Below are 13,282 nucleotides of genomic sequence, written 5' to 3' on the forward strand. Positions count from 1 at the left end.
TGTGATTAATTTGTGATTAATCACAAACAGACCTAGTTTTGATGCATCCGCGCGGACGTCAGCTAGGCCGGAGGCATTATGTTTTCGGGTTGTCCATCCATACGTCTGTCCATCCGAGGGAACTGTATTACATCTGGCACAAACGTCCACTTGGACTCAAGGATGAACTGATTAGTATTTGGTGGACAAAGGTCAGTGTGACCTCACAAAACACGTTTTTGGCCATAACTCAAGAACTCATAGGCTAATTATGACAATTTTACACAAATGTCTAATAGGATAAAATGATGAAGTGATGACATTTTGGACAGACATGGATGTAAACTTTAACTTGACTGGGTGGCGGAGGCATACAACTGCGAGGCAGTAAGTAGTTTGTAGTTTTGGATGAGATAATATAAAGGGAATATTAGCTTCTTTGTAAAAGTGCCCTGTGAAATCCAAAATGTGTCACAAATTTAAGATGATTAGTAAACAAGAAAAAGCAGCACGAGTTGCTTTGTATTCTGGGAGAATAATTATTGCTATCACTGCGAGACGGGACAACATCTCAAATGAGAAAAGTTGAATTACATTAGTAAGGGCCATTGATATTCTGACGGTCCTGTCTGAATATCAATTCCTTGGAGAGGAGAAAAACGTCTCTGGTGAGACAAAGAAAAAAAGAAACATAAGCCTGAAAATGTTCAAGTGAATCATTTTTTAGTCATTCCGCTTGTCTTCGGCTCTTAGTGAATTTTTAGACTTAAGTCGAGCGCCACTCTTCCCTGACACAAAGAGACACGTTTTATGCATTCTGAAGGATTTGTTGACAACATATTATGCCAGTGCAGCGCTTTTCCCTTCATTTGTGCCCTTAACTGTCAAAGAATATCTCACTGTGTAGAATATGGATCACTGACTATCAAAAGCTCTCACCCAAAAGAAGCGGGTTAAGAACAAAACTATCAAATAAACATGAGAAGATCCCCTCTCAGCTGACATTGAAGTGGTTTACATTTGCACATTTTAAAAGTTTGTCAAGGTTTTTACAATGTAGATTTAGTTTTCTGACCATAACGGGGCTTTTAAAAGAAAAAGATCTCCAGGTTGTAGCAGTTCATCATCATCTCCTCCCCTCCGTCTTGTCCTCCCCAGCCTGCTGACACTGATGGTTTCTAAGTGAGTATCTCATCCCTCTCTCTCTCTCCCTCTGTCATAATCACTGCTCTTTATGATCGGTTTGCCCTCTCTGCCCTTTCAAGATGCGGCATGTAATGAGGGCTCTGGAGGGCTGTGTGAGTGGGCTATTTAGCTATTCAGACAAGATCAGCTCACACATCCCACGCCCTCTAATTCGACTGCCTACCAATACCTCTCAGCTGAGCACGGTGATCGTTTGTCCCGCTCACAAGGTCACACGCTGGATGGAGCTGGAGCGGCTCAGACATTCAAAATCAATGTTGGGCCATTTAGTGCAGACTCCTGTCTATCACAGGATTAAAATGAGCAATTTGAATATTAAACTCTATCCCACTGACAAATACAAAGATTTATTGTGTCTGTTTTATTGAGGTAAATAGCCACAAACATATTTTTTCATTTAGAAACGATTTGCCGACTTCACTGTAAAATGAATGAATCAATTATTGAAATAATGAATGAATAACATTTTTAATTCACATGGGGTTGTTTTATTTTTTAGACACATTAATCAAAAAAAAACTTACGGCTAAACCGTGCACTACAAAATGATTCTGTAAACATTTGAGGCGAGAAATATGGATTAACGTAACAGAATATTGATTCATATTTGAATTTGCCTAGTTTGACCGTTTGGTCGGAGCTCGCGAGGGGTTGACAGCCGGGTCTCATAGACGGCAGCTGGACAGCAGACATCAGATCAGCTCTTACTGCTTGCATCTGGCACAAACGTCCACTTGGACTCAAGGATGAACTGATTAGTATTTGGTGGACAAAGGTCAGTGTGACCTCACAAACAGCAGACATCAGATCAGCTCTTACTGCTTGTTTTCCTCCGGTCGGTGAAGTCTTGCAGATGCCGTTAGGAGCACCGGAGGACACAGAGGCACATGATTTTTTCCTACTACTATTTTTTGTACTACTGTCACGATATAGTGACCGTTTTATAAAAACAATTTTTTTAATCATATTTGCTCCGATCTCGCCTACTTCAGCTTTAAGTAAAAGTAGCAATACTACAGTGTTGAAATACTCTGTTACAGGTAAAAGCCCTACAGTCAAAATGTTACTGACCTGAAAGCTTTGAAGCTTTGACCGTTGCCATGGTAATCAACCTCCAAATCATTATTTTTTAAGAAAAAAAATCACTACTAACAACTGGTACATTAGTTCTGGATTGATTGTTCTATGAAAGTTATCTCCCAGAGCCCCTTACTTACCTAACACACAGTTTCATTACAAAATGGAGAGTTTGATTCCTCGGTTTATAGTTGATGAGTGGTAAGATATTTTGTAAATTATTTTTTGATATAGGGAGGCACTGGTGAGGTGGTTGGCACTGTCACCTCACAGCAAGAGGGTCCCAGGTTCGAATCCGGCTTGGGGCCCTTCTGTGTGGAGTTAGCATGTTCTCCCCGTGTTAGCGTGGGTTTTCTCCAGGTTCTCTGGCTTCCTCCCACAGTCCAAAGACATGCAGGTTAATTGTTGACTCTAAATTGTCCATAGATGTGAATGTGTGCGTGATGTCAGCTGGGATCGGCTCCAGCCCCCCCGAGACCCTGAATAGAATAAGCGGTTACAGATAATGAATGGATGGATGAGTATATAATAATAATATATAAATCCCCAAAATAGCTGATGAAATAATGAATAATACCGCAACATTAATACACACACATATTCCACATTCATTATTATTAGTTATTTTCAGACGGGTATCGCTTTTTGTTGTGTGTAGAGGTGTGTTTGTGTACAGTAGTGCAGCAGCGGCACAGAAACGGGGGAGATGAAGACAGACAGAAAGAAGAACATGTCAGCCTGCTGCGCCGCGCCGTGAAGCTTCGAATACCTTCAAATATTTCTCACTGAAGCTTCAAAGCCCAAAACATTATATTCGGGACAACCCTACTCATTATGCAGAATGATATATATTATATTATTGTATTATAATTAGTGATGCATTAATACACGTTAATGTTGGTAAAGGTGGAGCTAATTTTAACTACTTTGTATACTACTGCTGGGTGGTTTGTAAGTTTCCCCCCGGGGATCAGTAAAGTCCTATTATAACCTATAATATTACATCATTATTTATTTGTTGATTATATTTTGTATTATTAATCTGAATCTGCAAAGTAACCAAAGCTATCAAATAAATTTAGTGGAGTAAGAAGTACAATATTTCCCTCTGAAATGTAGTGGAGTAGAAGTATGAAATAGCAGACAATGGAAATACTCATGTAAAGCATACCTACAGTACTTGAGTAAATGTACTTAGTTACTTTCCAGCACCGTCCACAAACAGCCAACAGCATTCATTCTCTTGCAGTGCAGCCTGAATTTTAGATTTAGAAATTTATACATTTTCATTGGACTGAGTGAACTTCAAATTTTAAACTAATACTATATACTTTAAGTGTACATTATACCGCCATAAATATTAATAATAAATATAAATATGTACATGATGCACAAAGAACTACCCGCCCCTATTGGGATTATCCAGACACAATTATTATATGTATACCCACCAACGTTTTACAGCGCAACTACTTAGAAAAAAACAACATATTGACCTCATGAATTTTTAAACCTCAATAAATAAATACACACATCCTGAGATGAATCAAAACAAACCAAAACATACAAAAAAAACAAACCTATATTCACCAGTTAATCTCAGTTAGCACATTTTAAGCATTATTCACGTAATACACAAGTAATACTCAAACCCACTTCAATTGTAAATCTTGTTTTTGCCGTAGTTCAGTTTATTCTCAGGTTCCAAGTTTCAGAGCATTTTCACCATTTGTCTATGTTCTACTGTATTTTCAACCTTCAGTGGAAAATAAAAAGATCTGTATTAATTACGTCTGTTGTCCCGAGTTAAAAAGACGTATTTTCAAATGTAATTTTTTCATAAACAAAAGTTCAGCACACATACATTTTATTTTAATTTAATTGTTATAATACACTTTCTGCTTATTCCATCTCCCTAAATACTCTCCAAGAATATATTATATTATTTTTTATTTATTATTAATATGTTTTATTAATATTTATTTATTTATTTAGCATTAATATGTATTTATTATTAATATTTATTTATTTATGTATGCATTTATTTATGCATTTATTTATTTAATTGTATTTCTGCACCAGAAATATTATTGCCTTTTATTTCAATTTGTGTACAGTCCAATTTAAGAATATTGACTTTAAAAAAAGTATTAAAACCAGGCTTAAAAGAATATGAGTATAATCACAGAATGTAAATTCCTCAGGTCCTCAAAACCCACAAATAACCAGACACATTTTATGGTCATACATTGACATGATTTTTTTAATTTATTTTTTATTTGGATGAAAAGTAACCCCACTATCCCCTTTGCTACTATACACTGCAAATGTCCCCACTGCAGGACTGATAAAGGAATATCTTATCTTATCAATGTCCATGCCGTCTCAACCTGCACACTTCAAGCCCCGCCCCCTGTCTGCCAGCTGACCAATGAGCGGCTCCGTAGTAACTCGCACATGCTCCATACGTCATCTCTCTCGTTTGTCTTCCGTGTCAACATGGCTGCTTCCATGGCTGCAGCAAGAGGACTGAGAACAGCGACCTCAAAACACACACTTCTGCACAAACTTACGGTACTTTTTAACAGCTTACGTTACCGACAATGCTGTCGGGTAGTTTCTGCTGTCGTGTGTCCGTTGTCACCGTCTCAGGGAGCCGTTTAGAGGAGCTAAGAGGCTTGCAGGTTAGCATCATGTGAGCAGAGAGAGGACTGAGGGATCAAAGATCAAAGGTGAACAGTGTGACTGTCTGCTGGTGATGTAACAACTCTGTCTTCACTGAGACATATTATCAGTGTATTAAATAGTGGAATCATGCTGGTCATGTATCAAAATTACAGTTATTGGAGTTTTTTCTGAGGAAAACTTCACTAAACTTCACAAACGTTACAAAAGTACAGCAACATTATGTCCCTCTTGACCTGCTATATAGTCTTTGATTGCCCTCTGTGTATGTATGTGTGTGTATGTGTGTGTACATAATATGCAATTTTTTACAAGTTTAGAATAAGTTTTTCTTCAGTCTTTGCATTATATTTTCTTTGTTTAGTTTTGATACTTCTACAGTGTGCTATGTGAGCACCTAGGTCATTGTAGATCCTTATCACAGAAGCCATTTTGACATGTCATTGCAGGGTAAACACAGGTTTAAATGTTAAAGGTCCCATATTGTGCTCATTATCAGGTTCATACTTGCATTTTGTGTTTCTAATAGAACATGTTTACATCCTGCAATGTTAAAAAAAACACTTTATTTTCCTCATACTCTCTGCCTGGATATACCTGTATTTACACTCTCTCTGAAACGCTCCGTTTTAGTGCTTTTCAACGGAATTGCTTTGCTAGGCAACAGTTCGGGTCCATGTTTACTTCCTGTCAGCTGATGTTATTCACATACACTGCAACCAGGATATATATAAACTGGGACACATTTAGAATGTTTACGTTTGAAACCGTGTAATGGTCTAAATATTGTATATTTGTGACATCACGAATGGACAGAAATCCTAACGGCTTGTTTCAAACGCGCAATTTCTGAATACGGGCTGCGATTATTTGTCTGTATATTGAGCGTTTTGATAGTTTAACAGTATTTATACAGCACTTAAACCTGCTTTATAATGTAAAAGACCTGAAAATCTCACTTTTTACAATATGGGACCATTTAAAATGAATTACGGTCTCATTCTATTTAGTGTCACAGCTATTCCAGTGAGCCAGTATGTACAGTACCAGAGCCCTGGCCTACCTAAATAGAACAGGGCCACAATTAATGTTATTAATTATACCTGGGCCTATTAACACATTCACAGCTTGGTTATAAAGCTAACATAAGGAGATATACCTGAACACTGCCACCAGGACATAGTTCAAAGTTTTCTGTTTTCAGATAAGACCACAGTGAAAAGGTTAACTCTTGCACTTTGATCCTCCAGGGTCTGTTTGCGAGCTGTTGTTCCCAGCTCGCAGCATTAGGTTTGACTACGCACACAATGGCTAATGATTACAGTTGTTTCATTATCCGTTTTGCAAACAGAGCATTAGGCCTAATGATTAAAAACGGGAATGAAACAAAAATGCTGCCAAAGCCACGAAAAGGAATCAGAAATAAAGCCCCCTGCCTTGTATTGACTAACAAACAAATACACTCTCACTGAGAGAAGAACGTGGAGTCGTGTTTTCGTAATGAATTGCAAAGCTTCAGGAGAACTGGATAAACATATCAGCAATGTTCTGCTACAAGCAGCGACGCCTCAGTTTGATATTTTTCTTCTCAGTCAGCATCAGAGATCTGGTCTTTATTGGAGTTGTGTCTTTATAAATGTTTGTGACATTAGAGGAGATGTCCTCCTGACTGAAAGGACAGAGCAGTAAGCTGTTGATACTGTAAACATCGGTCCAGTCAAGTAGGGACACTCTGTTTTGCACAGTGTTAGCATTACAGTTCAATCTCATGTCATATTTATTTTTTCATACCTGCTTTTGCTGTTTTACCGTAATATATTTTGGTACTGGTGGAGCCTTGACAGTTGGAACAAGTTTTAAATTGAGTGGAATATGGTGTTTTTGACAGCTGGTGTGTCTGGAGCACATTGTTAACATTAAACCCGGAGGATTTATATCGTGAATACCAATAAAATGAAACATTTCTTCATCCTGATTCTTCATATGTGTGGGATATCCCTAGCAATAAAGCTAGAGTAAACATGGTCATCAGGATGCAGCCTAGAGCTCCTACTAGGGCTGGCTAATAGATCAATATTGTATTGATATTGTGATATGAGACTAGATATTGTCTTGAATTCTGCATATTGTAATATGGCTTAAGTGTCTTCCTGTTTTTAAAGGCTGCATTACAGTAGAGTGAAGTAATATTGGAACTTTCCAGACTGTTCTAGCTGTTCTATTATTTCCTTTTACCTACTTAGTCATTATATCCACATTACTGATGATTATTTATACAAAATTCCATTGTGTGAATATTTTCTAAAAGCACCAATGGTCAACCATAAAATATTGACACAACAGGGCTCTAGACTAACTTTCCCACTGGTAGCACTGGTGCTACCAACTTTCTCAGTTGGTCGCACAAGCACATGATTTGGTCGCACCCTTTTTTTGGGGTTAAAGCATGGTATTAATCAATGACCTTGCATGCTCATAAATAGTTGTCTTAATTTACATACCCCAGTGAAACATTGACAATGCCTCGAAACTTGATATTTGCAAAATATTTTAACCAACAAGTTTAGAGTTGCTTGCAACGGACGGACTACATTGCCTACAATAAAAACACAGCACAGTGTTCCCCTTGTACCATAACCACGGGTACTGTGTTAGCCATTGTGGCTGAAAGTGGTACTTCTTTTTCTTCACCTGTCTGTCAGCCAGTCTATCCGTGCCTGTTGCACATTCATCATCTGTGGTGTCTGAGTCAGCACCTCTGTTAGACTCTCCCTCACAACCAGCTTCCTCCTTTCTCTCTTAATTTTTTTAAATAATCAACGATAGACCGCTTCATTTTGGGGAACAGCGAAACTTTGGCACCATGCAGTGTGTGATGCGCGTGAGCAGGGTCTGAAATTAACTTTTTTCCATTAACTGTGATTTGTTATTGCCATCTGTAGTGAAAGACGAGTAAGAAAGAAACACAGGACTATTACTATAAAACGGCAACAATTAATTAATTAAATAATGAATAATTGAAAGGTGGTGCTAACCGGTTATCCACAGAGAATAAGGCCAATGAAAGCTAAAATAGTGACACTGAAAACAACAGTGGACTACTTCCAGCGGCGGAGGGTCGCACCTGACTACGGACTATAACTTGTGTCGGAGCAGTACGCGGAGCTACAGAGCGGAGTGATACGTCAAGTTACATTTCTGGAAGTTTCCCGCTGAGTAACACAAAGACAAAGAGGAGGTGAGTACATATTCTCTTTTAAATATTGCGTTTGAATTTTTGTGGTTAAATCAAACTGCAGGTTTCTTGCCTGGTGACCTGCTCTGTGAATGTAACTGCATTACAACGGTTTATCCTGCTAACTGCTAAGTCATTGTGTAAATCAAAGCCAGTAGTTGGTTGGTGCGTATTTAGAATGTCCGTTACGTATTTAGAATGTCCGTTACGTATTTAGAATGTCCGTTACTGAAGCAGAACAAAGACCTGTTTGCCTTTCTAACAAAAGCTCCGCTAGCTAGCGTTAGATGCTTTAGCTAGCTAAGTGCCATCATGTAACGTTAGCTAGCTAGTTAGTTGGATAGTTACGTAACGTTACACGGTCAGAGTCAAGCCTAATTTATTCCGGACATGAACGGGTTTGTCCTCAGAACATTTAGTCACCACCCAACGTTTTTGCCGGCTTTTTAACCGTCTACTGGTATGTTTTGTTTTTTAATATCTCAACAAGGCAATAGCCTCTAAGGGCCCTTTTTTTTCTTCTTTTTTTTTTTACTTTTGAGTGAATCACACGGTGGATTTGTTTTCTGTTAGAGGACGTAACGTTAACCGCCATGACACATTTCACTCTGGTTCCATCTGCCGCCGCTCTCTCCATTCATTCTCTGGGAGTGTGTTTCAATCCACGTACTTCCTGAAGTACTATGTGCACTCTGTACTCACTTGAGTAGTGCGTAAATTTCAACAGGGTAGGGTCGTCTCAAATCGAATACTCTGTGGCACACTGACCGGAAATGACGATCACAACATTTCACCGCGGCTCGCTACCCGCCAAAATATCTTCTTCTTCTTCGGGGTTTTACAGCAGCTGGCCTCCTTTGTGTTGCGCTACTGCCTCCTTTAGGTTCTACCCGTCAACTACCCGCCAAAATATCTGCCTGCTTTGTTGAAGAAAAAAATTAAAGCCAAGTGGAAATTACGTTTCCAACGTCGTCGCCTACGCCTACGATGTATCCTCCTCCTCCTGTTGGCTGAAAATGCACCGGTATGTTTACGTATTGTTTTATTCTGTTATCTACGTATGTTTGAATAGTGGTCGTGGCTCCGCCCCTTCCGCTACGTAGCCAAGATGGAGGCAGTTGAGTGTGGAAAGTGTCCAGCGTTCCACACTCAACGATCTGACCGTTTTGAGTACAACATCCGGATACTTTGAGTGCATTGCCGTACTACCCAATTGGAACGCACTATGCACTCAAAATAATGAGTATGAAGTACAGAAGTATGCGGATTGGAACACACCCTAGCTCTCTTGACCACTTCTCCTCTCTCTCTCTCTACCGTTGGTCGTGGAGCGGTTGACGCAGCTCGTAATTCAGAACTGTCGTGCTCGTGCTCGTCTCACCAGAGCAGTTCTGGTTCTATCTGGCACCATTAAAACACGGAGTGGACTCTAAAGAGGAAGCTGTAAATGTAAATAGTTCTGATGCTTGCCCTAGAGTTATTTTATTTCCTCTGAGGCATTGGGCTGCATGTTTGAAGAATCCAAACAGGTGTTTGTGTTGAAAATGAATACAATGTCATAGATTAATTAATTCAGTTTTATTTATTCATTTTCTTTATGTTCTTATATTGATTCATATTATGTCATTACAGCAGCAGGCATATTCAAATAGCCTATTAAGTATTGCAAACTTATGTTAGAGTTTAATTATGTCAAACAATTGGCAACACAAATAACTTTAAGTAGAACAGCCTCTGTGCACACACTGCTTAATTTGTTCTTTGTTTTCAGGTGAGAAAAATAGTTTAAAAAAACTGAGTCACCTAAATTTTGAAGAGAAAATTTAATTTTAAATTTTTTTCTTTACAGATTTCTTCAAGCAAGTCGTTTTCATGAATTGGAAATGCCAAGGAAGAATACTACAACACTGCAAAGAGCGTCATGGGCATTATCAGAGGGGTTCAGGCCTCATCTGTATTTACAAAGATTGTTTTATGATGTTTCAAACCCAGGCAGAACTTAAAAATCATTTGAAAGAACATATACAGTACATGAAGCTTATAAAATTGTAAAGAAATTATTCTATGATTTGTGTACATTCTCTGAGCCTAGTGATATTAACATATCTCTCATCTGAAGACTCATTTGAAAAACAGAGAAGTTGATAAATGTCCCTTTGCAGGGTGCTTTTTTAAGTCTAGTGTGCTGTCGACATTTACTGTTCATAGAAGTCGCAATCATAAGTCTTCCACCTTAGAAAATGACAGACCAGAGCTTTTGGTACGACATACACTTTCAAGAGGATTTTGTTTCGAACACTGAAGATATACTTGCATCTGCTTCTTTACCAGAGGCTGAACATGAACTTGAAAATTGGAATATGAACTATGTGCATTTTCTTATTTAAAGGCAGGGTTGGTAAAGATTTTAGAATATTTTTTTTGTTATATTAGTTGATATTCTCATTACATCCTGAAGGCAATCGATAAATACTCTGACAAAAAAAGAAAAACATTCCGGTATCTGTGGCAGTCACAGTAATAACCCGTCCAATCATTTAATTCGGCTCAAATGTAATGATTGGACGTGGCTACCTGCCTGCCTGCCTGCCTGCACACACTCTGCCTGTGCACTCATTGGACGTCTCCACATCTTCCCAGTTGCTAGCTTGACAGCTGTGAGTAATAACAATAGCCATGTTCGCCATTCACATTCATTGATATGTTTATTTATAATGATAATAGTGTGGGGGGGGTGTCTTTGGAGGGAGGCCTGAAGGGACGGACTGTCAGTGTTGCTGACTTGACAACTTTCTCCCTAGATTTAGCGACTTTTGGAGCTAATGCTGCTAGCTACTTCATTGGAAAAGAGTAATTACGTCTCATCTGTGCTGTTTATGTGTCTGTTTCAGATAACTGCAGAGTTCAGTAGAATAGTCACAACAGATCTGCTGCAGTCATTCCTGGATGGACTTGATGCCTTGGGGTCAAGTCTCCTAGAACTGTACAAAGCTGCTGTTTCATCAGGCAGGAGGTTGACCCTTAGCAGTGTCTTCAGAAGCAGGTATGGATCAGCTAACATATTATTCATCATTACTGATATTTTGTACATTTACTTCAAAACATCTGTCTGTCATCTCAGAAGGTGTGAAACTCCTGTCTGTCTTTGTACTGCAGCCATCTAGGATCTACTCGTTTAAGAGCCATGTGGAGCTTGCTTGAGTTTAACAACATTTTGAAGTCATAAAAATTTTACTAAATTACTTTTATTTTTAAGTCGTAAAAGTGAAGTTAGCTGCATCATAGTATTAGTTTTTCTGTCAATAAAAAGATTATTACCGCCAGCTGTCTTGAGCCATTGCGGTTATTATACTTAGCTCACGAACACCCTTTATTTTGTTTTTCTTCTTTTACATTGCGTTTTCTTTCTCACTTAGATGCTGTGACAAAAAGCAGCCGGGCCGTGGAGTCAGAGGTGGAAGCATGCATAAAGATTTGGCTTCCAAATTCGAGAGACCGAGACGGTGGAAGGAGCAGAAGAAACAGATAATAGACAGGCAGACATCATCATCACCTCTGGCGTTGTTGGCATTGTTTGTACTTATTGTGGATCTGTTGTGTTCTGATGTGGTTCTATTGTGTTCTACTATGGTTATGTGGTTCTCTTTTGTGTTCTGTCTTATATAAATGCTGAATAATATTTTATTATAAATTATATTATACTATATTCAGTTTGTCTAAATGCCTTTTATTGTTACCTGGCTATAAATAAATGTAAGTATTCTAAATGTATCCATTCCATGACTTAGTTAGTTGAGTTTCACTGTTTCACTCACACACTCCCAAAAAAAGGTCGCATATGCGATCATTTTGGTCGCAGTCTAGAGCCCTGCACAATATCATCACAATATTATCATCAAAACTTATTGCGATATTATATTTTCTCCATATCGCTCAGCCCCAGCTCTTACTGATTATTTTCATTATTAATTAATTTAACAGTGGTTCTGACTATTAATCAATCACATTTGAAAGGTGCCTATACGATATCCAGAGCAATAATATAGCAGTAAAAAAACTATTTAATATCTAAAGATAGAGCAATGTCTACCTGAGCAGTGAATGAAGTCATTCTCCCTCTGTGTGTGTTATAATCTGAGCTTCATGCTTTGTTGACATCGCCAGGTTGGCTGCGCATGATTTTTAATGCATTTTCCTGCATGTGTGTGTGCCCCACTAGCTAGCTCACGGCTGCTGTCCTGCACTGCTCTCTTACAGCGGTTACAGCTGATAACAGCGCACTGACTGACGGCGCCGTCGCGGATGTGTAGCACCCAACCTCCGGTCCCCCCCCCCCAGGTTAACACTGTTAGCTCTGTCGGCAGTGTTGTTGTTGTTTTCACTGTTAGCGCTGTTAGCACCGTTAGCTGCGAGCCGCCGGCTTATCGGTCACCATGTTGAGAGCCGTGCGAAGGAAATAGAAAAGCTCCCAATCTCGCATTTAGCACCTTTGAGATATCAGCAATAATGACAAATGCTCATTGGAACTTACCAGAATCACAGTTGACTTTCTTGTCAGTACAACAATTATTTTGTCATATGTATTGTCTGTGTTGTATTTTCATTATATTGTTACTCTGTAAACATGACATCCCTCCTCTCTTGCTTGTCTTTCCTTATCCAATGAGAGGGTCATACTGTAAAGGACAGATGGTATTGTATCCTGTACAGATTGTAAAGCCCCCTGAGGCAAATTTGTATTTTGTGATATTGGGCTATACAAATAAAATTGACTTGACTTGACTTACAAAAAACCCAAAGAGATTTACAGGGTAACATGACAGGCAGAGATATTATGATACTTAGGCTATTTAAAGCGTTGAAGTTGGTGAGGCTGTCCCTAACGGGACTTGGCTACTTCAAGTCCATCATTAAACAGGTTGATGATGTATATTGTTAAGTATCCCATCTGTTCCAATAAGGACAAGAAATACCACAAGCTTATCTTATCACCTGAAGCATCACCATCTAATAAAGCACGCAGAGTGAAAACAGTTCAACACCAGCAATTAGACACATTTGATGGAACAAGTAGTGAAACAGTCGGATAAACACCTCTGC

At 38.8% G+C, this 13,282-nt stretch overlaps 1 protein-coding gene and 2 long non-coding RNA genes across 6 annotated transcripts in view; all 3 read left to right on the forward strand.

The window, feature by feature from the left end:
* The first annotated feature begins 4,680 nt into the window (after nucleotides 1-4,680).
* suclg2 (succinate-CoA ligase GDP-forming subunit beta) overlaps nucleotides 4,681-13,282 on the forward strand; it is a 131,957-nt gene continuing 123,355 nt past the window's right edge. For all 4 annotated transcript variants that reach the window (XR_012591598.1, XR_012591600.1, XR_012591607.1 and 1 more), the window contains exon 1: nucleotides 4,681-4,836. Coding sequence is in view for 1 of the 4 variants with exons in the window: in XM_074617390.1 (XP_074473491.1) it covers nucleotides 4,720-4,836 (117 nt within the window). In the remaining 3 variants the exon portion in view is untranslated. The remainder of the gene's footprint in view (nucleotides 4,837-13,282) is intronic.
* LOC141757387 (uncharacterized) lies at nucleotides 7,888-13,012 on the forward strand. The gene is made up of 3 exons (XR_012591642.1): nucleotides 7,888-8,185; nucleotides 11,074-11,225; nucleotides 11,599-13,012. It is a non-coding gene; the product is annotated as an uncharacterized LOC141757387 (long non-coding RNA).
* LOC141757435 (uncharacterized) lies at nucleotides 8,352-9,773 on the forward strand. Its single transcript, XR_012591652.1, has 3 exons — nucleotides 8,352-8,525; nucleotides 8,688-8,834; nucleotides 9,466-9,773. It is a non-coding gene; the product is annotated as an uncharacterized LOC141757435 (long non-coding RNA).

Source organism: Sebastes fasciatus, chromosome 1 (genome assembly GCF_043250625.1).
Source record: "Sebastes fasciatus isolate fSebFas1 chromosome 1, fSebFas1.pri, whole genome shotgun sequence".
Taxonomy (NCBI): Eukaryota; Metazoa; Chordata; class Actinopteri; order Perciformes; family Sebastidae; genus Sebastes; species Sebastes fasciatus.